Source organism: Herpailurus yagouaroundi, unplaced genomic scaffold (assembly GCF_014898765.1).
Source record: "Herpailurus yagouaroundi ecotype Mexico unplaced genomic scaffold, PumYag 29, whole genome shotgun sequence".
Classification (NCBI taxonomy): domain Eukaryota; kingdom Metazoa; phylum Chordata; class Mammalia; order Carnivora; family Felidae; genus Herpailurus; species Herpailurus yagouaroundi.
In genome coordinates, this window is record NW_024412377.1 from 116,002,590 (window position 1) to 116,030,336 (window position 27,747).

General features: G+C 35.2%; 1 protein-coding gene across 8 annotated transcripts in view; it reads right to left on the reverse strand.

The window, feature by feature from the left end:
• The window catches only part of DDX4 (DEAD-box helicase 4), an 85,570-nt gene that overhangs the window by 4,093 nt on the left and 53,730 nt on the right, over window positions 1–27,747 (reverse strand). For all 8 annotated transcript variants that reach the window (XM_040453092.1, XM_040453098.1, XM_040453068.1 and 5 more), the window contains 8 exons: window positions 23,371–23,418; window positions 23,213–23,260; window positions 22,847–22,989; window positions 22,031–22,183; window positions 20,874–21,028; window positions 15,597–15,726; window positions 14,160–14,326; window positions 9,973–10,118 (listed from right to left, as the gene is read on the reverse strand). In XM_040453092.1, the coding sequence (XP_040309026.1) occupies window positions 9,973–10,118; window positions 14,160–14,326; window positions 15,597–15,726; window positions 20,874–21,028; window positions 22,031–22,183; window positions 22,847–22,989; window positions 23,213–23,260; window positions 23,371–23,418 (990 nt within the window). The remainder of the gene's footprint in view (window positions 1–9,972; window positions 10,119–14,159; window positions 14,327–15,596; window positions 15,727–20,873; window positions 21,029–22,030; window positions 22,184–22,846; window positions 22,990–23,212; window positions 23,261–23,370; window positions 23,419–27,747) is intronic.

Here is a 27,747-nt window from a genome sequence, read left to right on the forward strand (position 1 = left end):
GGCATCCAACCCAAGGCTGACAAATTCTGCAACATTCTGTGTTTCAACATTCTCTGTTAATTCAAACCCTTTTATTTCCAAGGTATTATTTATCAAAAAAACTAAGTGACTTTATCCTAGGATTTTATGAGTCAAAAATATTTACCAGTTAGCTTAAAGAATTTAATTGGTAGAACTTCAAGCATGAGCCAGAGATTTTTTCACACAAGGAATCTCCCTATGTTGGAGAGTAAAGAAGGTAATTTATAGCCTTAATGGAAAGAAGACTGTATTACTGTTCATAATTCCTCTCCCTCATTTCCCTATTAGTTGGCTTCATTTATTCAACAAATATTTAGTGCCTAAGAGATGCCAGTCACTATTCCAGGTGTTGGAAATACTGCAAAGAAAACAAAGCCCTTGCTCTCATTGTGGAGATGCAAATAATAAATATTATGCAATAAGCCCTAAAATGGAAAAAAAAAAAAAAACCCACAAGGATAAATAGAGTCCCAAGAGGGCTACTTGAGATGTACCCTTTCTAATTAGATGACATCTAAGTAGAACTAAGAATAAAATAATGAACTACTGAGATACTTGGGGAAGAACATCAAGGCACAGGGAAGGACAAATATAAAGGAAAGGCTAAGAGACATGGGAGTTACGTGCTCACACACACACACACACACACACACAGGGGTCCTCATGTGACCCCTACATTTTGGGTAGAGGGAACAGCAAGTAACAAGGCCATGACGGAGAAACGTGCTTGGCACGTGTGAGGAACAGCAATGAGGAGTCTGGCTGGAGTAGGGTGAGCAAGAGACAGCAGAACATGAAGACAGAGAAGTAATGGCAGCTGTGTCACACAGAGTCGTGAAGGCCATTGAAAAAAAACTTCTTCATTTTGAGAAGGGAAGCCACTACGTTTTGAACAAAGAAGTGACAAGATCTGGTCTTTGTTTTAACTAAGGACTTAATGGATTCTGAATAAATTCTGCTGTTAGAGCCAAAACGATTTTGCTAACAGAAACGATATATGCAGTTAAAGAAAGAAATGAAGGACTCCCCCCAAGACTGTGTCTGAGTAACTGGAAAAACAGAACTAACATTAACTGAAATAGGAGATCTATAAGAAAAAAAAGGCTCAGAGGTAGTGTTTCATTAACTCTCAGACCTGTGAACAAGCAAGCAGAAAAATCAAAGGGCAAGTGATTCCTACAGGAATAAATCAGTTAAATCTTTGAGATATAGTCATTTTCATATTATTAGAATAGTGATTTTTTATCAATTATTTTTCCACAGTTTTGGAAGTCATCCAGTAAGATGCCCAAAGCCAAAACTGATACAACTGATAGTATCAAGTACTTAACACTCTTGAGCAACTTAAGCCCTGATCTCTTTTCTTGGTTTTCAGTATGAATCCCAGTGGCAATAAGAATTTAACTCTGACTTTCTCTAGAATTCTTCCTCTCTAATGATTTTGTATTTGTTCTAGTTCAGACAATAGGTCATACTACCACTGGTGATAGCAATAATTGCAAATTTAGCTTTATGATCAGACCATTCAGTGATCTCTATAAACAGATGAATTATAAATCTCTATTCTGTTGAGTGAGAAGTGATGGAGTATCCATTTTGTTAGTCCATTGTGAGCTAAGTAAAAATCAACTAAGAAACTAAAAATAATTCTAATAGATTCTACTATTCTCCTAATAGAATAGTAGCTAGATTGCAATTCTCTGTATTTCTGGGGTCATTCTTAACCCCAGAAAGTTAAGCGGTAGAACTGTGGCTTAAAGCAGTAGAACTAAAGCACTTTATGTGTAATTCAGAAAGGATTTTTTTATTATATGTAATAGTGTTAATACCTTGTGGAGAATATTAAAAAATTAAATTACAACAGCTCTTAAAGCCTCTTTAAAAAGCCTCACACCTGTAGGAATGGCTAAAATCAAAACCAAAAGAAACAACAGGTATTGGTAAAGATGTGGAGAAAAAGGAACCTTCTTCCACCATTGGTGGGAATGCAAACTCGTGCAGCCACTGTGAAAAACAGTATGGAGTATGGAGGTTGCTCAAAAAATTAAAAATAGGACTACCCTACGATCCATTAATTGTACTACTGGGTATTTACCCACAAATTACAGAAATGCTAATTCAAAAGGATACATGTACCCCTAGGCTTACTGCAGCATTATTTACAATATCCAAACTATGGAAGCAGCTCAAGTGTCCATTGATTAATGGATAAAGAAGATGTGGTATATACATACCATGGAATACTATTCATCCATAAAAAAGAAATCTTGCCATTTGCAATGACGTGGAAGGAGCTAATGATTAGTATAATGCTAAGCCGAATAAGACAGAGAAAGACTAATACTATGTGATCTCACTCATATGTGGAATTTAAGAAACAAAACAAACAAGCTAAGAGGGAAAAAAAAAGAGAAAAAAAAATCAAAGAGGACTCTTAACTACAGAGAACAGAATGATGGTTACCAGAGGGGAAGTAGGTGGGGAATGAATGGGTGAAATAGATGACTGGGATTAAAGAATACACGTACTATTATGGAAAGAAAAAAGTAAATAAATAAATAAGGGAGGATAAAGGAACACAAAGGGAGATAAGGTATCTATACTTCACTCAAACTGACACAATACAGACAACAGTACTGACACACTGTAATTATTTATGTGCAGTGTAATGCCTTGAGAGCAACCACTAACAAAGGTATGCTAAGATATACTTAAAAACTCAAAAAACTAGGAAAATCAAAACTGAATTCTAAAAAACATTCAAGGAAGACAACAACAGAGAAATGAGAAACAGAAGGAACAAAAAGAAGACAGAAATGGTTAAATAATAGACTCTTAAATATGGAGAACAAACAGAGCTACTGGAAGGGTTGTGGGCTGGGCTAAATGGGTAAGGGACATTAAGGAAGACACTTGCTGGGATGAGCATTGGGTGTTATATGTAGGGGATGAATCACTGGATTCTACTTCTGAAATTATTGCTCTATATGCTAAGTAACTTGGACAAAAATTTAAAAATAACTAAAAATAAGAAATAAAAAAGAAAAAAAAAAGAAGAATAGGCAAATGTCATGGACGAATCTGAACTTAGTCCTTTTCAGAGTCTTGTAAAATCAAACCTAACTTCTTCATGTTTACTGGCACACATAAAAATAAATGTTCTATGGCACAAAAATTAAAAAAAAATGAAATGATTAAGCCCTAACCTCTAATAATTGCAATGAACCTAAATGGTATAAATTTAACAATTAAAAGGAATAAAATTGACAGAAGGGCTAAGAACCAAAAATACAAGTATATCCATACCATGGAATACTCCTCAGCAATACAAAGAAATCAACCACTGACACAGCAATTTGATGATCTTAAGGGCATTACAGCGAAAGGAAAAAACGATTTCAAAGGTCACATACACATTATTCCATTTACATAGTATTTTTGAAATTATAATATTATAAAGATGGAAAACAGATTAGGGGTTGTGAGGACATAGGGATAGGCAGTGAGGGTAGGAGTGGTGGGTATGCTATAAAAACAGCACAAGGGATATCTTTGTAGTGAGGTAGTAGCTCTGGATCTTGATGTTGGTGGTAATTACACAAATACACCCAGGTAGCAAAATGGCAGAGAACTATACATATACACTGTACCAGTACCAGTTTCTGCAAAAGTGATGGTATATCTGAATAACTACCCAGACTATCTAGAATACAACCCAGAACAAGTAGAAAATATGAAAATGAGGTTACAAAATATGGAGGACAGAACAAGAAGATCTAATATTATCTAATTACTGTTGCAGAAGGAGAAAATAGGAAGAGGGGAGAAGCAAAACTAGAAAAAAAAATTATAAAAGTCTATTAAAGCATCTTTTAAAAAGTATCTTATAGGTCTATCAAATTAATTCTGATTTGGTTTACTGAGTTAAATAAAACAAAAATAATTTATAGAAGCAAACATTCCTAAAATTCCCAGAGAATAACAAAACTGAATTTCTACAACTGAACTGTTTTTGAAAAAAAAATCTTCCTACAGGAATTAAATCTGAAACATTTAAGATTACAAGTACACATAAGTGAAATCTTTGATAAACTCAAGACTAATAACTTCAGTTTAAAAAAACACACATCTTTTCTCTGATTTATCAGTTTTAAGCATAATACAAACACCTTATTTTAGTTGGGTTTTCCTTAGCCTATGTAGGTTAGCCACTCAAATAAGCTAATATTCTCCATAATGTTTAAGAGCATTACAACATAGGGGCTCAGTCGATTAAGGTCCAGCTTTGACTCAGGTTATGCTCTCATGGTTTGTGGGTTCTAGCCCCACGTCAGGTTCTGTGCTGACAGATCTAAGCATGAAGCCTACTTCAAATTCTGTCTCCCTTTCTCTCTGTACCCACATTCTTACACTCTCTCAAAAATTAAAAAAAATTTTTTTAAAGACTTAAAAGTATAGGGGCGCCTGGGTGGCGCAGTCGGTTAAGCGTCCGACTTCAGCCAGGCCACGATCTCGTGGTCCGTGAGTTCGAGCCCCGCGTCAGGCTCTGGGGCTGATGGCTCAGACCCTGGAGCCTGTTTCTGATTCTGTGTCTCCCTCTCTCTCTGCCCCTCTCCCGTTCATGCTCTGTCTCTCTCTGTTCCAAAAATAAATAAACGTTGAAAGAAAAAATTAAAAAAAAATAAATAAATAAAAAATAAAGACTTAAAAGTATAAAAACAAACTTGTGTTCAGTAAATTGATTCATTATTCAACAGTATTTATATTTTGCATAATGTCATCCTGAAAATAATATCCAACATCTTCAGCTTTAGGTAACTTAAACGAGATTATATTGAGTAAATTAGTGATCACTAGAATTCTCACATATTAATTACTAAACCTAAGTTCATGTTCTTTTGCTTATTTTTCATATGCAGTATCTTTGAGGCATGTTAATAAACATGTTCATTTTTGCCACTTAAAAATTTGCAGCACTTTCATACTTTAACAAAGTGTGCCATAAAAAAGTAGTATATGTAGTTCATGAGGGGCACCTGGGTGGCTCTGTCAGTTAAGCATCCGACTTTGGCCCAGGTCATGATCTCACTGTTGGTGAGTCCGAGCCCTGCGTCAAGCTCTGTGCTGACAGCTCAGAGCCTGGAGCCTGTTGCGGATTCTGTGTCTCCCTTCTCTCTGCCCCTCCTCTGCTTGCGCGTGCTCGCTCGCACTGCCTGTCAAAAATAAACACTAAAAAAAAAAAAAGTGAAAAAAAAGTTCATGAGCTCTGGTAGTCAGCTACAACACTTATGTCTGACATTCCTGCCTCCAGTTTCCTCTATGAAATCATGTTACCTTCTATATTTAAAGGTTTTATTGTCATTTAATTAAACTGGCAACCAAGTACTGTTTCTCAGCCACCAATGATCCTACACTAATCCAATGTTCAACTCTCCTCTGACAACTCTTGATTCTGCCTTTCTAAAAATGAACCATAAATTAAGAAAAAAAATCCATCTAAACTATCATTGTGATTTCTCAGAAAACACCAGGAAAAGCACAAAAGTTTGTTATCTCACCTTAAAAAATAAAAGAGAGGCTAAAAATAATTAGGCTTGTTTGATGTGTTACTATTTTTAAGAGTTGAATGGCAACAGTTGTCAAGTCAGAACAGATATTAAACTTCCTCTAGGTTAAAAAGCATAGGTAAGATGTAGACTTTATGGAAATACTTTCAAAATGTATACCTTCTGGGAAGTCCCTGGAGATGTATAAATGCCCATATGTTTACACCTACAGGAGAAACATTGACTAAAATACTTAGGAAATAACTCTCTAGAGTTTTTCTATATTGATCAGAGGGCTAGAGGCACAGTGCCTAATACAACAGCATAGTGTTGCCAATCATAATTTCACTTATTATTTAAAATGTTTATATGTAGGGGTGCCTGAGTGGCTCAGTCAGTTGAGGCTCCAACTCCTGATTTCAGCTCAGGTCTTGATCCCAGGGTCGTGGGATTGAGCCCTGCATGGGACTCTGCACTGAGTGTGGATGGAGCCTGCCTAAGAATCTCTCTCCCCCCACTCTGCCCCTCTCCCCTGGCGCACGTGCTCTTTCTCGAGGGCACTTGTTGGGATGACCATTGCGTATTGTATGTAAGCCAGTTGGACAATAAATTATATTAAATAAGTAAATATATATAAAATAATTTTTTAATTAAAAAAAATAGTTCACTTCTTAATTTTAATATAGCACCTTCTAGGCTTGTGGTTCTCAAATGGGATGTACACCAGACTCACATGTGGCATTCTGTATAAATACAGAAAAGCAGATCCTATTTGCACTTACTCAATCTTTTTACCAGATGTTCTTGGTATGAAAAATTAGACCCAACCCATTTTTATAAATCAGATGTAACATTTACATAGTTCTTTGAAAATAGGCTTATCATTATCATTAGAGACATTTCATTAGAGACATCATCATTTAAACATTCATCTAAAATTTCTTAGAAATGACTTTATTACCTTTATTTTGCAATGCCACAGAAACAACCAAATTTCCTTACTACTAGCATTATTCTTATTATAAACCCTCATTAAATCTTTCATTTTCAATAATGATCACTAATAAATTAACCAGGATCATTAAGTCTTTGTTAACTATATAGTTTTTGTTTTCTCTTGATACTTTCCCAAAGGCTATACTATAAGCCAGATAGCAGAGTTTGTATATTTGTGCCTCTATCAAGCACTTCTAACTACTGATATTAAAAAAAATAGTCTAGGGTAGAAGGTTCTAAGTTGACATTGTTTTAATAACTTTTAGACCCTATCACTGGACAAGCAGAATTTACAGGACTAGTTCAGAAGCAGAAAGAATCATGAAAGTCTAACAGATGCAATGGAACAAGAATTAATTACATGAAAAATCCAGGGAAACTTTAGAAGATAGGAACTCACTTAAGCTGCTATGTATTACAGTTGTAATATGACTCAGAGAGTTTTCCAGACTTAATTTCCTATCTAAGCAAATAATGGAGGCTTTTAAAAGTTCAATGTCAGATTTCTTATGAAAACTTCCAGACAGAAGTTAATTTTGTGATCTTATTATTCAATATCGTTTGGCTCTTGATGTGCAAAACAAACTCAAAGAGGCCTATATTGTTAATAGTCTTGCTGCATCTATGCAAATAAGCCTAACAGAATGAGACCAGCCTTTCTGTGACCAAGAATAATCTCTGAGATTGTTGTGATCATGAGAGGATATAGCTGTCAGGAAAAACTGTGAAAGACTTTGAAATAACCAAGAAAAATTACCATCTAGCACACCCTTCATGGTTATGTGACTTTTACTCTATTTTTTCTGTTATACCTCTCTTGCAACTGATAGCAATGCAAATGATTTTTATCAATAAAAATAAAAGTGAAGTTGCCCCTCAAATGTAACTGATTACTGCTTTGTGGATATTGACCAGTTTTACATTTTTTTGTAAATTTATTTGGGCTTTCCTAATATCCTACACATACGTGTTCTTTGAATTGCTCAAAGTAGCTATAACATCTTACTAGTTCTCCTAATAATTAATGAGCTCAATAAAATGTTTGATACATGTTCAACTAAAATTAAATTATGAGGGGACCTAGGTGGCTTAGTCGGTTAACCGTCTGTCTCCTGATTTCGGCTCAGGTCATGATCTCATGGTTCATGAGATCAAGCCCCACACAGGGCTTTGCATTGAAAGTGCTGTCTCTTACTCTCTCTCTCAAAATAAATACACATTTAAAAAATTAAATTATGAAAAAGGCAGCTGGTTATACTACTATAAAATAATTATACCTATACATTTTATTTTATTTTATTTTTTTTAATTTTTTTTTTCAACGTTTTTATTTATTTTTGGGACAGAGAGAGACAGAGCATGAACGGGGGAGGGGCAGAGAGAGAGGGAGACACAGAATCGGAAACAGGCTCCAGGCTCCGAGCCATCAGCCCAGAGCCTCACGCGGGGCTCGAACTCACAGACCGCGAGATCGTGACCTGGCTGAAGCCGGACGCTTAACCGACTGCGCCACCCAGGCGCCCCTACCTATACATTTTAAAGGCACAGGGGATAAGCTAGCAGATTTACCTTAAAAAGTAGAAAAAAAATTATATGAACAAATATATGTAAAACTTGAGGATATACTGAATGGATATTCCATGCAGATTAAAAAAAATACATACATACATAAATTATCAAAACAATTAACTCTAAACCGCAGAACATTTAACAGTTTAAATAATACAGAAGTATACAATAGTGCTCATACAGTGACTTCAAAGATTTCTCAAAGGCAAACCAGCACTTCTGAAAACTCTCATTAGAATTATTCTCAAATAATCTTTATTGCACAAATTCATACATAAAAAATCTTAAGGTTTTATAAATCTTAACATTTATACTAAAAATGTTCTAACTTCAGCAAAACTACATATTGCTTATCTCTTCTGCATACGGAACTTCAATTTATACCTGACAAGTTACTTGACCTCTCTGTATTTCAGTGTCCTCAATGTTAAAATGCGGTTAACAAAACTTACTTCAGAAAGTTGTTTTGAGCATTAAATGAGTTAATACACGTAAAACAGTCAGAATAGTATGTGGCCCACAGAAGTTATTATTTTAACTTAATATGCCATATACAGTAATTTATGAAACACTGGATGAAGCAAACCAGTAAAATTTCTCCAACTCATGATGAGCATTTGGTTTTAAAAGTTTTGTGTTTTTTTAAGACTCAGCGGAAACTAAAGAATAGAAGCCTTTAAAAGTGTTTTCTAGGGGCGCCTGGGTGGCTCAGTCGGTTAAGCATCCGACTTTGGCTCAGGTCACAATCTCACAGTTCATGAGTTTGAGCCCCGTGTCGGGCTCTGGGCTGACAGCTCAGAGCCTGGAGCCTGCTTCACATTCTGTGTCTCCCTCTCTCTCTGCCCCTTTCCTGCTCATGCTGTGTCTCTGTCTCAAAAATTAATAAACATTAAAAAAAATTTTTTTAAGTGTTTTCTAAGTCAACTTTTTTTTCTCCTCATTGTTGGAAATTAGATGGTTTCCTGTCCTCTCCTCATTCCTCCATCCCAACAGTGACATTCAAATTGAAACAATTACTAAAATGAAGAAGGGGACGGGGAATATATAGCATGTAAGTACACTTAGCCTGTGAGGTAATAAGAAGAAATTAAAATATAATTACTGGGTACTAAGCAGGGCACTTGCTGTGATGAATCACTGAATTCTACTCCTGAAACCAATATTGCACTATATGTTAAAACTAAGATTTTTTAAAAAAGGAAAAATAAATTTTGCTACATATGGTGGAAAAAATAAAACATTTTTTCTCAGTAATAAAGTAGGTCCTATAATGAAAAAAATTAGAAATAAAATAGCAATATTAAAAAGTTTTATTTTTCGGCACAAACTAAGCCCAACTCAATCAAAGAAATACGACTTTCTATAAAAATTATTTGGGGGGGGGTGAGAAATTTCTCATCACTATTGTAAAAACCAGAACTAGATGTTTAAAGTTCCCTTCACCTCTAAAATTTTTTGAATCTACAATTATAGAAATATTTTGGAAGCAAAAACTATGAAGTAAAAATAACTCAGGGTGAAGAAAATAGAGTTTAATGTAAAGGAGGCTTTTTTATTTCTTACAATGAAAAATATATGTATTTCTCCTGGAATAGCTTTTAGTCACATATTTCAAGTCTCAAATCCTTTTTTTTAATCTTTATGAAGAAAAGATTAAACTGCTATATAATTTAGAGGAAACTAAATCATAAAACCTTTTATAAAGAAAGCTTTAGAGAAAGAGGAAATAATGAAAACACACTTATTTAAAAACCCATAACAAACAATTTTTAGAGTAATTTAAAAAATAAGCATTTTTTAAAAATCAAAATTATGACAAAAAAATATCAATGTAAGATACCTATGTTTCGCAGAATTTCGACAAGTTTTTCTCTTTTTGAGTACTGGCCAACTTGGAGAATGGTCTGCTGAACATCTCTACATGCTCCACCCACTTGTCCAACAGCAACAAACAAATAATCCGACTTTAAAAACTCCCCAGCCAACCTTCAAAGACAAAAAATTACTCCTTAACTTATCCTCTTCCATTAACACTCACAATATTCACTGAATTATTCCAAGTGTTATTTAATGTTAATTAGACAGATTATAACAACTATAACAAGGTAAATAACTTATATCATGCAAGTACTAATTCCAAAGATCAGTATAAAACATTAACATTTTGTAAAATACTAAATAACTTAGTGAAACGTGGCCATGCAAAACTATTTAAAATGTGTATATAACAATAGAAAAGTATGCTAAAGTATCAGACTACAACAAATAGTTGTTACAAACTGCAATGCAAGCCTAGGGCAAAAATTCTGTCCTTCACTAATGCTTTTATGTATGTTATTGCTAAAAGTTGTTTTCTGAAAATATTACTTGTTAAACTACTATGCTTTGAACAATTATCAGCAAACCAGACCTTAGGTCAGTGCTTTTCATGTCATGACACATACAAAAAATTGTAGCATTTATACAGCATGTCTGAGCAAAAAAATGAGAGAGGAGGTGAAGGGCCTAGAGGCTAGCTCACATCAGGCTGTGTATGGTCACCCCAAACGCTGAGGATATCAGCATGTGGACACACACATAACTCACAGACAGCATACAATTAAGAAGGCCTGCTTTAAATCATCCAGCAACAGAGGAAGAGGAGAAAGGGAACTGGCAAAGAACTGAGTTTTTCTGTGATTAAGGAGGAGGGCCAAATCTATCATCAGTCCTCCTCTGTCCCATTTAGCAGTCCCTACTTCTTAGCTGTCTCATGAAAATCTCATGAGCAAAGCATATCCAGAATCTTAATAAATCATTACTGCTTCTTTCTCTTCACCTGCTGCTACCATAAAAGAAAAAGGAAAGCTTCTTTTTGAAGTCCTTCCTTCAATAATCAAGCACCCTCTCAAGCACAAATCTTAAAACCATCTACAGTTCATTACTTTCCATCATATTTTTTTCATTCACTAAAACATTAAATGTGTGTCTGTGTCAGGCATACATGATACAAGGTACTGGGAATACAAAGATGAATATGATAGTTTCTGCCACTGAGATGCTCACATCAAGTAAGATATAGTTATATAAAAAATAATAACTACATTTTTAAGTATATAACAATTTTTAATATTGCATAATCATATATAAAACATTTTAATATTTCAGAGAACAAAGTGAGGATTGATGGGGGAGGGGGAGAGGGGAAAATGGGTGATGGGCACTGAGGAGGGCCCTTGTTGGGATAAGCACTGGGTGTTGTATGTAAGTAATTACCCATGAAAATCTACCCCAAAACCAACAGCACACTGTACACACTGTATGTTAGCCAATTTGACAAAATTTGACAGTAAATATTTTTAAAATTTTTTGAAAATTAAAAAAATAAACGTTTTAGCATTTAATATATTTTCATATTCCAGTTTTAACAGTTAACATCTACTAAACATTTACCATATTCAAAAAAATGTGCCAAGTATTTAAAATGGTTTCTTGACAAATACAATGGCAAGAAATGGATGAAGTGATGTGTATTTCCAAGAGTCTTCAAGTACTGAGCTAGATCTAAGCAGCAGCAAGCAAGAATGTATAATAGTGATGACTAGGGAAAGACATTCTAAGAAGAAAGGAGAAACAAGAAAAACTAATGAGGAAGGATGGAATTTGGCTTGCTCAGCCAACAAGAAATAGTTTTAATAGAAAAGAAGTATACAATCCCAGGTAATAAAGTAGCAGAAAAAGCAAAGATTTGATCATATGTACACTTTGAAATCTTGTTAGTCTGTGGAAATGGGAAGACACAGGAGGGCTTATTTTGTTTTTAAAAAAAAAATTTTTTTTAACGTTTATTTATTTTTGAGACAGAGAGAGACAGAGCATGAACAGGGGAGGGGCAGAGAGAGAGGGAGACACAGAATCTGAAACAGGCTCCAGGCTCTGAGCTGTCAGCACAGAGCCCGACGCGGGGCTTGAACTCACGTACCGCGAGATCATGACCTGAGCCGAAGTCGGACGCTTAACCGACCAAGCCACCCAGGCGCCCCAGGAGGGCTTATTTTGAATAAATGTCTAAAAAAAACCTAAAACTTTATTTTGGAATTATTACTGACACAAAATTGAGATTAGAGTCAGGGAGGACAGGCTACAAAGCTACTGACAATGAGTAGAGAGAAAAGTGAAAAGGACTTAAATTAATGTGGGAAACAGAAGAAACTGATTTGAAATATTTTAGAGATAACTGCCAAAATGACTGTTTTTGAAGGGCATAAAGTTAAAAGAATATATTAAAGCAATCAAGATGATTGAAAGGATTTGGGCTTGGAAAGACAACACTGCCAGTAAGGAAAACTGAACAGGAAAGAGGGCATTGAAGAAGAGCTTCCATTTTGGACATAGTGAACTTTACAGGTAATTCAATTAAGAATAAAATAATCCTGAAGAGTTAAATCCTCAAGTCTGGCAATCCGAAGAGAGATTAAGGATACAGGTAATAAATTGGGGACAGTTACAGAAAGAAACATCAGCCAAGGAAATTGATGCTGCAATAGTTCAGTGAATATGTAGAATGATAACACTGGACTTCAGACAGAATAATGGGCAAGGTCCCTCAAGGTGAGGGACTCTACTGTTTACCCTACATACCCAGGACTTATACTCAAATATGGCTCATAAAAAGCCCTCAACAAATATTACTGATGACAGTACACATTAGTCATTCTGGCTAGCCAACATTCAAATACCTTCCTATTTCAGGGTGAATAAAAAAACATATAGGCAGCAGAATATTACCTGCTATTTAGGTAGGTAATTATCTACTTCTTATTAATTGCAAAGGTGATAAGGGAAATACAGATACCACCTTTCAAGTTTTAAGACACCAGTTATTATAAGAAACTATTATTTTATGTACCACTAAGAAAGAAAAAATCCTAACTGGTCAAATGCTCTCTTATGATTTAGATTTTTTCCCCCAATAAAGAGCTCGTTTTAACTTTATACAAAGACTTTTTAAATCATCTATTAAGGAAAACAAATCAATAGCCAGCACCACTAACTTGTGGCTTGTGAAGTATTTCATCCCATGTTAAGACTCAATCAGACCAGGAGACCCACTTTACAGAAAAATAAGTGACAGAGCAGGCCCATAACCGTAACGTCTACAGGTCATATCACATGACAACAGTGAGATGCTGCCAGGCTACAGAAAGTGGAACATCCACTTAAACAAGTGCTTGGAAGTGTTTCTTTCTGAATATGGCACATGATTCAACAGGGCACGGTAACTTTCAACCAGAAATCCTTATATGGTACATTGGGTCTGAGAGCAAGGCATGCAAAGCAAGAGTGGTCCACTTACCATTGCTCCCTGTGACTCATATTTGAAACTGTGTTTCCTGTCCCACCCACAGCCACAGATTCTGCAGGTGTGGAGGTCTTGGTTCCCAAAGAAAGAAAAGTTCTATCAGAGTAAATACGCAGGAGTCTAACTAAATGACAAGCTAAGAAGTTGCTGTTGAGACACTTCAGGCTCCCTAGAGCCAAGGGATCAGCAAGCAGGAAGAAGAGTTAGAACTCTAGAAGGGACACATCATCTACAAGGGATGTGTCATCCTCATCTCAGAATTCACCAAACCATATACAGTAAGATACTCAATATATGTCAACAGTTGGTATGTGAATTTTCTACAAAAGGCCCAATTTTTGCAAGTTCTACAATTGTGGTTTCAAGACACAAAAAAATAACTTCATTGAGTAAGCACTTATTAAATCCTATCTAGGTGCTGTGTACTCACACTCACACACAGACACACACACACACACACATTTAATAAAATGTTACAAATTTTATAAAGTGTGGCAAAGCCAGGGATAAAGGTTACAAACAATGAAAAATGCAGTTAAGTTTTTAGGAATACATCCACTTCTTAAACTACCTGTGTTACCTTAAATTTTAAAAAAACTCTTAAAAATCATAGAGTCACATTGCTTTTCCTTTCATAAAGCCATTTATGTACATAACAATTATTTTTAAGAAGAAAAAAATTTTACTTTTGAATTTCCTCTGGAAAAGTCGCACTAAACATAAGGGTTTGACGCTGTTCCTTTGATGGCATTCCTGGGCAGGAAATTAACTTCCTCATTTCTGGTCCAAAACCCATATCCAGCATGCGATCAGCTTCATCCAAAACTAAATATTTGACTTGTCTGAGACCAATCTTTCAGGATATTTTCAAGGGTTAGAGCAGAAAATGCATATTAGTCAATATATTAAACTAAAATGTGTCCACAATTCCAACTACTGATTTATTCTTAAGAATGTAAAGTAGAAATCAATGCATAAAATGATGAGAATTGTTTTGGTTCGTAACACTAGTACTGTTTATTTAAATGTTTATTAACAATTCTTGATCTTCACTAACATGTTAGCTACTAGCCTCATACGGCTATTAAGCACTTGAACTGTGGCTAGTAGGCCTAAAGAACAAAATTTTTCATTTTATATCCTTTTTAAATGTTTACAGCCACATGTGGCTAACTACCATAGTGGACCTCACAGATCTACATCTTATTATCTGATAAAGTCAGATTCTTAAATGTAAGGAAACATTTCCTAACATCATGACATATTCAAATGTCTTATAACTGGTAAATTTATTTCTAATGCTTTAAACTCTTAATAAATTCTCCATTCTGTAATCACTTGGGAACAACTAAGAAACTTCTCTCACCTTCTTCGCATGAACACTTATCACTACAAAGAGAAACAGACATTTGCAAGAAAAACAAATGAATGTCGCACAACCATGTAAGATGTTAAGTGAGAAATCAAAGTGGATTTCTCTGGGTAGTCTGAATAAGTATCGTATTTTTATGCAGAAAGACCGTATTTTGAGTAACCCCTTTAGAGAAGAGCCTAAAAAAAGCAAAAGAGGTTCATGAACGTGAATTTAAAGCAATGATTTAGTGATTTAATAATGTGGTATGTGAATACCTACACTAAACATATAACTCTAAAATGTCTTTTTAAAGACTTGGAAATTTAATAATCCTGGTTAATATTACTCCTATGCTTCAACAGGAAACAAAATTGGTAGTACACAATTCAGGAAGAAAATATGTCATCACAACTTATATGAAACTATGGGAGCATGTAATGCATTTCTCCCAGTGTAGTGGAGTACAGGATATAGACTCTAGTCAGATCCAGGTTCTAACCCTAGCTCTATCACTAGAGCTAAGTGAGGGATTTTAAATAAACTGCATAATAACACTTATTGCTTTCTCAAACACAAAATAGGAAATACTTTTTATCTCATGTTGGAATTATTTTAAGAATTATGTAATAGTCCATTCAAAGATTCTGATGGGGGCCTAACATATAAAGCGTACTCTAATAAATATATATCCCTCTATATACCATTCTTCCCCTTTCCCATACAAAAAAAAATTATTAATCCACAATTTTGTCATCCCTCGAGAGCCTACCTTTTCTTTACCTATGATATCCATCAGTCTCCCAGGAGTAGCACATAATATATTACAGCCTTGTACTATTTGTCGAATTGAATGACCCAACTGGGTTCCCCCATATATAACAACAGCTCTTACACAGGTCCTATTTACAAGAAAAATAAATGTTATTTTCTAGTTTTGTGAAAATTATACATCTGTTTCTAATAAACTATAAAAAGAAATCCATAAAGAAAAAAACTAATACATTCTCATTATCTAAAAAAATTAAATTCTTCCCAAGAAGTTGAAAAAGAAATTAAAAACTATGAAAAAAAATCTGCAATCTATCCAAGCAACAGTTCTTCAAAAACAATGGTAAACACCAATACCACCCACAAAAATATTGACCAAAAACATGAACATGTGGTTCATAAGAAATACAACTGGCTTTTAAACATTTTTTTTAAGGTCAACATTACTTTACAAAGGAAGACAAATTACGACAAACATAACATTTTCCTTGAAGTGTAATAATACCATGTTAGCCATGGTGTCGGGAAACTGACACTTAATAGGATAAAATAAGACAGGCTCTTTCACAATTAGTCTCTATTAAAATTGTAAAAACTTCTCTCTTGTCCCAATAAATTCACATATATGAATTTACCCTTTAAGTATGTCCCCACAAATGGGCAAAGGTGAATTTACATAAATATTCACTGCCAACTATTTAGCATCAAAACAGTAGAAGAGTTATAATTACAGTCCACTCATCCCAAGAGATACTTGTGCATTCCCATAGAAAGGGCAACAGTTCCAGATTAACATTTACCATTAAAAAAAGAGAGTGACAACAGCTTAGTGTACTACCCACTTATTGGAAGAAGGATTAAAGTGCGTATGTGTGCACCAGCTGTTTTTACACTAATTCATGTGAAACTGTTAACAGTGGTTAACTCTGAAGAGGAGAATTAAATAAGTTGGGGGGGGGTTGTCAAGAGTGCAGGACAGTTTTATGTTGTAGGGTTTTTTTTAAGTTTACTTATTTAAGTAATCTCTACACACCACATGAGGCTCAAACTCCCAACACTGAGATCAAGAGTTTCATGCTCTACCACTGAGCCACCCAGGTACCCCCAAAATTTTATGTTTATTAAACAAACTCATTGCTTTAAACAGATTCTATTTTCTGCTATTGCTAGGCCTAAATAAAATAACACATTTAGTATTTATAACTCAGCAAATGCTAAGTATTCAATAACTTCATTATTACCATTAGTACTCTAAGTGTACTATAACTTAACCAGTCCTTGACTGATAGGTATTTACTTTTCAGTTTTGCCATAACGTTGCAACAAATTTCCAGGTACAAAGATTCAATTTGTGCATGACTATTATCTGAATTTGCCATGCATATGTTTTTGTTTTTAAAATAGTATTTGTTCAAGGGGCACAAAGGAGGAGACTTGTTGGGATGAGTACTGGGTGTTATATGTAGTGATGAATCACTAGATTCTACTCCTGAAAACATTACTACACTATGTGTTAAATAACTTGGATGTAAATTTTAAAAAATTAATAAAGTTAATAAATAAAATGTTATTTTTTACTACTTGATTTAAAAGCCTAAAAGCAACACAGTACATGGGGATTATCAAGAAAAAACACTGTTATAAGCAATATATATCCACTTTCTTCAGGCTTTAAAGGATTTTTAGTAACTTTAGTTTTTCTTCTCATTTTAAAATAAACTGATTCATAGAAAATAAAATATAACCATTTCTACATAAAAATCTGTATTAAAAAAACCCTATAAAAACAAAACTAACACCCCATTAGATAAAGTGGTATACACCAATGTGTAATTAACAAAGGAAAATTTATTAAGCATTCCAAAAGTAGTTTCGCCTTTTAAATAAAAAAGTACTTGTCCCTTTCCTCAAATATAGATCCTAACTCCCTTTCCCCTTAAGCGTGTGTGAAGGCTGGCTTCATAGGAGTGCAACCTGTGCAGTCACATAGGGTCCCAAGATAGGAAGAGTCCTTAGCTTCGTTTAATGCTCTGCTATATGCAGTCTTAAAATTCTTAATAATTTCTATTATTTTACTTTTATTTTTTTTAATGTTTATTTATTATTGAGAGACAGAGAGAAACAGAGCATGAGCAGGGGAGGGGCAGAGACAGGAGGAGACACAGAATCCGAAGCAGGTATCAGGCTCTGAGCTGTCAGCACAGAGGCCGATGCGGGGCTTGAACTCACAAACCGTGAGATCATGACCTGAGCCGAAGTCAGATGCTTTACAGACTGAGCCACTCAGGCGCTCCCATTTCTATTATTTTAGAGACAGAGAGTACATGCAGGGGAGAGGGGCAAAGGGACAGAGAGAGAACCCCAAGCAGGCTCCACACTTAACGTGGAGCCCAATGTAGAGCTCAATCCCATGACCCTGGGATCATGACCCGAGTGAAAATCAGGAGTCAGAAAGCAGCTCAAACCAAATGAGCCACCCAGGTGACCCCATAATAATTATTGAAAAAAGGACCCTGCATTTCCATTTTGCACTGTTCAAGCAAATGACATGGCAGTCCTGGGGTACGGGGTAGACTTAGTAACTTGCTGAGTGATGAACACAATATGGCAGAAGTGACTCAGACTATTTTATACGAGACATTGTAGCCTCCTCCTTGCTCTTCCTCATTCATTGTCTAAGCAAGCCAGTTGTCATTTCCTAAGGACAATCAAGCATCCTTATGGGACAGGTATAAACAAGTCTTCAGAAAACTACAATTCTGGCTGGTATCTTGTCTGCAATCTCCTACTCCTGAGAGAGACCTCAAGCAAGAAGCACTCAGCTAAACTCTTCCCCAACTCTTAATCCCCAGAAACTATTACACAGTATTTATCACTTTAAGCAACTATGTTTTAGGTAATTTGTTAGGAACAGATAATACCAAATGTTGGCAAAGTGTAGAGTGAACTGGCGTTCTCATACACTGCTAACAGAACTATCGGTACTGGCTTGAAGTTCATACCCTTTAACATTAAACTTATAAAAACCTACTTTAAGGAAAACTTAAAACATAAAAATAGAAAAAGTTTATTTAGCAATCTGCTCATTATGATTTTATTTATAGTAGTCCCAAACTAGAAACAACCGAAATGTGCCAAAATACAGAAATAAGATACAATCTGAAAATGATTAAAAATTAAGTCTAATTATGAAATAAGCATCTTTTATATTATTAAATTATATTAAACAGTTTATTAAGAACACCCTAAGTGCATTAAACATGCACTAAAAACTAGAAAATATACCACCAATGTTTATTATGTATCTATTATCATCTGATTTGTAAGCATGCTTCTCTAAAAAATTTTTTTAATCTTTATTTTAGAGAGAGAGAGAGAGAGAGAGCACGCACATGCACGTGAGTGTGGGAGAGGCAGTGAGAGAGGGAGACACAGAATCCAAAGCAGGCTCCAGGCTCCCAGCTTTCAGCACAGAGCCTGATGCGGGGCTTGAACTCACGAATCGAGATATCCTGACCTGAGTGGAAGTCAGATGCTTAACTGACTGAGCCACTCAGGTGCCCCATGTTTCTTTTAAAAATAAAAATGAACTGGGATTCCAGGGCTCCCCATGTTTCTTTTAAAAATAAAAAAAAACCCTGGGATTCCAGGGTGCCTGGGTGGCTCAGCAGCAAGGAATACCACAGAAAATGGTGGAAGAAAGCAGAATAAAAATAAAGCTCTGACTTTAAAAAAAAAAAAAAAAGCAAGATTCAAACCATATGGAAAAAATAAGTTCTCCACTTGCAGAATTTGTAAAAGTTCTGTGCACCAGCCAGGTGCTCATTACTGCTAGGGCTATGCCTACAAAAAGGCCATCTGTGCAATGTGTGGAAAAAAGGTTTTGGATATCAAAAACTACAAGCAAACATCTGTGTAGACGTGTCAATGACATTTCTGGCTTTTTGATTTTACTTTTTGCTTTGAATTTCCAAGGCATAACACAGATATTCAAGTTAAAAATAACACGTTTTAAAACAATTAAAATCAAACCATTGATTAGTTGACTAGTATTCTTTTTGCTTTCAAGAAGTTCTTAACAACAGTGTAACTCGTATTGTGCCTTAGTTCTTTTCCTCACAAGCTTGTTGAACTAGCATAATTGGCCAACTTAATGAAAAATACTTTCTCAGTTCTGTATACACTTTTTATTTGTCATATTCATATAAGTCTTATCCTCACCCTCTACTTTATATATATCAGAGAACTGAGAAGGATATTACGACTGATATTTTGCTCTGAACATGAGACTTCTAACTCTTCCCTTATTCCCTTCTTGCTTGCATGGTTCTTAGAATGAGCAGTCTCTTTGTTAATTGTAGGTTCACAGGGCATTGAAGTATCCAAGACCACTATTGCTGAATTATTTGTTCTTGATGCCAAAGTGCCAGTCCCTTTCCTACAAAAATAGTCAGCCCGTGTCTGTCCAAATGAACACACTGAATTTCAGAAAAATACAGGTTATGCACATTACCTTGAATTCAAACGGTCATGAAAGCCAAAACAACAGTGTTCATCCATGGTAATGTGTAACAAATGAGTTACTACTCTTTAGGAAGTCTCCTTGAAACAAAAACCAAATTTTTCTTTTTTACCTTCCCTCCCTACCCCCCAAAAATAAATAGAACAAAACCAAAATAAATAGGTAAAACAAAACAAAACAAAACAACTTGGGGGCGCCTGGGTAGCCAGTCAATTAAGTGTCCGACTTCAGCTTAGGTCATGATCTCACGGTCCATGGGTTCAAGTCCCACATTGGGCTCTGCACTGACAGCTCAGAGCCTGAAGCCTGCTTCAGATTCTGTCTCCCTCTCTCTCTGCCCCTCCCTGGCTCACACTCTGTATCTCTCTCTGTCTCAAAAAAAAAATTGAAAAAAATTTTTAAATAAATAAACTGGGACTCCATAAAGATTATTAAAAAAAGCACATTTCAATCAAGTAATACTAATTACATGGCTGCACTGAGTTCTTCTGAGAACTCCACTGAGACTTTAAGAAAAATCTCTAAAGAAAACCTTGTTTTGAATGGCATTCCAGGGTCCCTGGGGGGCTCAGTCTCTTCTTGATTTCGGCTCAGGCTGTGATCTCATGGTTGTGAGATCAAGCCCCACACTGGGCTCTGTGCTGAGCATGGAGCCTGCTTCAGATTCTCTCTCTCCCTCTCTCACTGCCCTCCCGCCCTCAAAATAAATAAATACACATTAAAAAAAAAAATGGATGGCATTCCAGATGTACATACCCAAAAGAAAATTTTCGGGCTTCCAAATAGATCTGATTGATCAACTCTCGAGTTGGTGCTACAATAATACACTCTGGTTCCTGCAGATCTTTGAAACGACTGGCTGTTATTCCATCACGCATCATATGTGCCAAAATTGGCAAGAGAAAAGCTGCCTAAAAGTTAAATTACATAGTATACGAATTTATAATACATCATCCTTCTCCCTGTAGAAATAAATCTATTCCTTATTTCCTTACAGTCTCTAGATTCTTCCTCCATCTTGCTGGTAAATTTAAGATGACAGAAGAAAACAGTTTTAGTTCAGTGAGTTTTTATCACCTCAATCTTTATGCTCATATTACACAATATAAAATTTTGGATATTTTTCAGTTTTTTAAAAAGCATACCCATTGATTCTAAATAAATTAACATTAACTTATTTATAGAGGGGAATGTACATATAACTTGATGTAAATCACTGCATTTAGCAATTATTCTAAATCTGTCCTTTTGGAGTAGTGATAAAATTATCACTCCGAAATCATGACAAAAGTGTTACACAGAGCAAAAATTGGGAAATCATTCATTTGGATTACTCACCCTTACTGAAGTTAATGGGGCAAAAGAAATGTTTTGTAATAGTTTTCTCATTAAGATACTAAAATCTACCTCCAAAGTAAGGTTTAAGTCACACATCAGCTGCTATATTATATAACTCACTTATTATCCCCTCAACTCTACTATGGAGGCTGATTAAGGTTAAAACAGCATGAACCAAAATGGCATGATTCAGAAAGCATAGTCTTTAAGACTCATCTCACGGAACCCTATTTAACAGACAGATCCCAGAGTAAGTCTTAAGACCAGCCCGATCTCATCCGAGTTCTTTTGGATAGCATAACCTGAGGTTATATTTATAACCTCTAGTGCTTTGACCCTCTATCATTTTATTTCAGATATTAACATGTGCCAGAAGGAGTTGAGCACTCTTAAAAAAATGAATTAAACATTCATTTTGCTCCATTCAGAAGTAAAAAACATGAGTATTTATGACAGTTCATTGAAATTATCGATCTACCATTCAACCGAAAAGATTCAAACTACTTGAAAAAAAATTAAGTTCAAAAACTATTAATAGTTTGATTATGGAGAATACATTTTAGAAAAGGACTTACAGTCTTTCCAGATCCTGTCTGAGCACATGCCATCAAATCTCGCCCTGCTAGTATAATAGGAATACTGTATTTTTGCACAGGAGTAAGCTTAGTATAACCAGCTTTAGCAATGTTGTTATTCAGTGTCTGACAGAGATTAGCTTCCTCAAAAGTCTAAAAAAAAAAAAAAAAAAAAAACAAGGCAGGGGAGTGGGGGGGGCAGTGATTAAATTCCATATATCACACGCAGATCATTCCATAAACATATCCCATTTGAGTTATTCTTAAGTTTTTGTTAATTCCATTCTATACACTAAACTTACTTTACCAAGATGCCCCTACTCAAAAGTAATAAACAGAGCCTATATATTATTACTTCATAGATTTAAAGAATATTCCCTATAGATACTAGTTCTAAAAACAGTTTCTCTGATCTCTCAAAACCTGTGAAATACAAATACTCTGATCAGTAATAATGGCTCATTAATCAACAGGGGACTGTAAGCTCCCCTACTCCTTAGAAAATCATTCTCCTAAAACAGACTTTCTCAAATATTTAGGAAGCAGACATCTTGAATCTCTAGAAAAATATCCTTTTTAGATTTAAATGAAGTTCTCATCCTGGTTTGGGAATGTGGAGATGAAATTTAATACTCTTTCAACATAGTTATTAATTCTACTGTACATGGTAGATGTGGTTCTTAATTTCTAACCTAAGCCATTAAGTGCTAAAAATGAGATTTTTATATTCTTTCGTATCAACCTATGGAAATGTACCAACTATTTTAAAAACAAAGTTTGCTACACAGTCAATAAAGATATAATTATCACACTGACCAGAATTGCTGGTGGTGCATCATGTCCAGATACTTCTACAAGAATAGTATCATATTTGTCAAAGTTTATGCCTGTCTGATAATGTGCAAAGATGGAATCCTCATCCTCAGGTGGCGGAGGTGGTATGTAGGTCACCTTTGGTCCTTAGAATTCAAATAAAAGAAAGAGCTTACATCACAAGGACCAGAAGAAAAGTAAGAGGGAAAACAAGAAGTGAATATCAAATTTTAAATGCTGTAGAACTTCCCAATGTTTACCATTCAACTTTTCACTTCAAATAAGAAAAAGTCAACTCTGCTTTTAAGTATTTTTCATTTTTATTAAAATACAATAGAAATTCATGGGATCACACAAAAATTAGTATACCTTGAGTATCACCACTTTCTCCTCCTTCAGCTTCTGACTTCCAAGAATCTTAAAGGCAATCAAACCAAAACAAGATATAAATGGTTTTTATTTTTTAATTGAAGGGTAAAAGAACTTTGACCATAAAAATCAAATACTTTATCTAAAGTAAAACTTACTTTTTCCAGAGCCTGTTATTACTTCTTCATTTAAACCTTTGTAACCACCTAATTTAAAAAAATCCATACTGACAATTAGTCAAGATAAAAGGCTGTGCACATCTTTATTTTCATTGCTTGTTTTCAAAGAAAATAAGTTCTAAAAATGGACAGACATCTTTAAAGTCCCTTCACACAAACAAGACAATTTTGATAAATAAAATCCTTAACAATTTTAGGTTTAACAATTAGGTTAACAATTAGGTTAACCTTAACAATTAGGTTTCCTTAATACTCAAAATGCAGCTGATACTGTTATATATTATTAGTTTTTGTTTCCGCTGTTCTGTCCCTTTCCTAATTCCTATACTCCTCAGCAAAGGAATCTATTTTGTAAAATGAACTAAAAGTCCATCTGTATTGGGGTATCCCCACTACCATTCCCAGGTTGTATGATTCAGTAGGACTCAGAATATAGTCATACTCACAATTATGATTTATTACAAAGGACAGAAAGTAACATCAGCAAAGGAAAAAGGTGTATGGGGCAAAATCCAAAGATAACCAGACATAAGCTTCCAAGAGTCCGCTCCCAGTGGTGTCACACAGGACTAATTTCCCTAGCCCCAAGTTGTAACAACACCTTGGAAACACTGCCTACCAGAGAAGCTCATTAGAGACTCAGTACTCACGGTTTTTATTAGGGGCTGATAATGTAGCCACTTTCTGCCTCGCAAATACCAGGCAGAAATTTCAGACTCTCAAAAGAAAAGAAGGTATTGAAACTACATTGTTGGGGCGTCTGGGTGGCTCTGTTGGCTGGGTGGCTCAGTTCATGAGAACTCATGATCTCATGGCTCATGAGTTCAAGCCCAGTGTGGGGCTCCATGCTGACAGCTCAGAGTCTGGAGCCTGCCTCAGATTCTGTGTCTCCCTCTCTCTGCCCCTACCCTGTTTGCGCTTTGTCTCTGTCAAAAATAAACATTAAAAAAAAAAAAAAAAAAAACCCTACATTGTTGTACAAACAATTCAGGCACAGTGAGCCATTCTTACACTACTCAGGGTGGTGAGAACCCTCCCCAAATCCAATTTCCCGAATACTAGACAAAGAACAACCTTGTAAGCAGGACAGTCAAAGAACAACAGTCAGGACTGTTGCGTTAACTCTTTTCCATATAATACCCTATGTTTTTTAGACAATAGTTATCTATTGTGCCACTTTCAGGTATTGTCAGAAAAAAAGAATAAGGACTGCACTAGATTTAAAAATCTAACAAGATACATTTTTACATGTAAGCTAATTTTGTCCTGAATATCCTTGTCCAGACAAGATTTGAGCATTTGTAAATATGGTTTAACTAGCCATTAGTAACCTCTCTCTATAATGAAGAATCTAAGAATCAAGAGGGTAAAACAGAGGCAGCTCAAAGGAATTGTCTCTTTGAATGCTGTGAGAGTACTAATGATCACTGAGGACTTTTCAGAGAAATAAAACAACCTTTATTATTTTCCTGGTCAGGAAAGCATTTTAACTTTTATATGACATTTAAATATTTCTAACTCTAAAAAAATTTTTCATAGTACAAAATCATGTATACTCGACACCATTTATCTCTTTTACCAAATCAAATCAAATAACTATCTCATAAGAAAACACAGTTTTGTTTTGTTTTTTTATTTATTTTGAGAGAGGGGGCAGGGAGGGCAGGAGTGCTGTCAGGGCAGAGCCCAAACAAGGCTGGAACTCAAAAACCATGAGATAATGACCTGAGCTGAAATCAAGAGTCAGATGTTTAATCCACTAAGCCACCCAGACGCTCCCCAAAACATACTGTCTTAAGAACTTATACATACATATTTCAATCTTCAACATCTGCACAGTATCCCATTTTATGGTTATATTATTTAGTAAACCATTATTTATTGATGAATTCTGGTTGACTTTCAGTTTTTACTTATTATAAATGAAGCTTCAGTGAACACCCTTGTGCATACACTGAGCAAACATCTATGATATATAATTCCTATAATGGAACTGCTATACTGAGGAGTTTTAAGTAACTCCCAAAACAGGCAGAGCAAATGTATATTCCTCAAAGTGTATAAAAGTACTAACAGTTACTTTTAACATCAAAAATTAAATTTGGTTATTATATAATGCCCTTCTTCATCTCTTGTTACAGCCTTTAATTTAAAGTCTAGTTTGTCTGATATAAGTATGGCTACTCCAGCTGGAACAGCTAACAATTATAAATGTCTATGCGCCGAATACCGGAGCCCCCAGATATATAAAACAATTACTCACAAACATAAGCAACCTTATTGATAAGAATGTGGTAATTGCAGGGGACTTTAACACTCCACTTACAGAAATAGATAGATCATCTAGACACACCATAAATAAAGAAACAAGGACCCTGAATGATACATTGGATCAGATGGACTTGACAAATATATTTAGAACTCTGCATCCCAAAGCAACAGATATACTTTCTTCTCGAGTGCACATGGAACCTTCTCCAAGATAGATCACGTACTGGGTCACAAACAGCCCTTCATAAGTATACAAGAATTGAAATCATTCCATGCATACTTTCAGACCACAGTGCTATGAAGCCTGAAATCAACCATAGGAAAAAATCTGGAAAACCTCCAAAAGCATGGAGGTTAAAGAACACCCTACTAAAGAATGAGTGGGTCAACCAGGCAATTAGAGAAGAAATTAAAAAATATATGGAAACAAATGAAAATGAAAATACAACAATCCAAACGCTTTGGGATGCAGCGAAGGCAGTCCTGAGAGGAAAATACATTGCAATCCAGGCCTATCTCAAGAAACAAGAAAAATCTCAAATACAAAATCTAACAGCACACCTAAAGGAAATAGAAGCAGAACAGCAAAGGCAGCCTAAACCCAGCAGAAGAAGAGAAATAATAAAGATCAGAGCAGAAATAAACAATATAGAATCTAAAAAAACTGTAGAGCAGATCAACGAAACCAAGAGTTGGTTTTTTGAAAAAATAAACAAAAGTGATAAACCTCTAGCCAGACTTCCCAAAAACAAAAGGTAGAGGACCCAAATAGATAAAATCATGAATGAAAATGGAATTATGACAACTAATCCCTCAGAGATACAAGCAATTATCAGGGAATACTATGAAAAATTATATGCCAACAAACTGGACAACCTGGAAGAAACTGACAAATTCCTAAACACCCACACGCTTCCAAAACTCAATCAGGAGGAAATAGAAAGCTTGAACAGACCCATAACCAGCGAAGAAATTGAATCAGTCATCAAATATCTCCCAACAAATAAGAGTCCAGGACCAGATGGCTTCCCAGGGGAGTTCTACCAGACGTTTAAAGCAGAGATAATACCTATCCTTCTCAAACTATTCCAAGAAATAGAAAGGGAAGGAAAACTTCCAGACTCATTCTATGAAGACAGTATTACTTTGATTCCTAAACCAGAGAGACCCACTAAAAAAAGAGAACTACAGGCCAATATCCCTGATGAATATGGATGCAAAAATTCTCAGGAAGACACTAGCAAATCGAATTCAACAGCATATAAAAAGAATTATTCACCATGATCAACTGGGATTCATTCCTGGGCTGCAGGGCTGGTTCAACATTCGCAAATCGATCAATGCGATACATCACATTAATAAAAGGAAAGATAAGAACCATAAGATCCTGTCAATTGATGCAGAACAAGCATCTGACAAAATTCAGCATCCTTTCTTAATAAAAACCCTCGAGAAAGTCGGGATAGAAGGAATATACTTAAAGATCATAAAAGCCATTTATGAAAAGCCCACAGCTAACATCAACCCCAATGGGGAAAAACTGAGAGCTTTTTCCCTGAGATCAGAAACACAAAAGGGATGTACACTCTCACCGCTGTTGTTTAACATAGTGTTGGAAGTTCTAGCATCAGTAATCAGACAACAAAGGCATCAAAATTGGCCAAGATGAAGTTAAGCTTTCACTTTTTGCAGATGACATGATATTATACATGGAAAATCCGACAGTTTCCACTAAAAGTCTGCTACAACTGATACATGAATTCAACAAAGTTGCAGGATACAAAATCAATGTACAGAAATCAGTTGCATTCTTATACACTAATAATGAAGCAACAGAAAGACAAATAAAGAAGCTGATCCCATTCACAATTGCACCAAGAAGCATAAAATACCTAGGGATAAACCTACCAAAGATGTACAAGATCTGTATGCTGAAAACTATAGAAAGCTTATGAAGGAAATTGAAGAAGATATAAAAAAATGGAAAAACATTTCATGCTCATGGGTTGGAAGAATAAATATTGTCAAAATGTCAATACTACCCAAAGCTATCTACACATTCAATGCAATCCCAATCAAAATTGC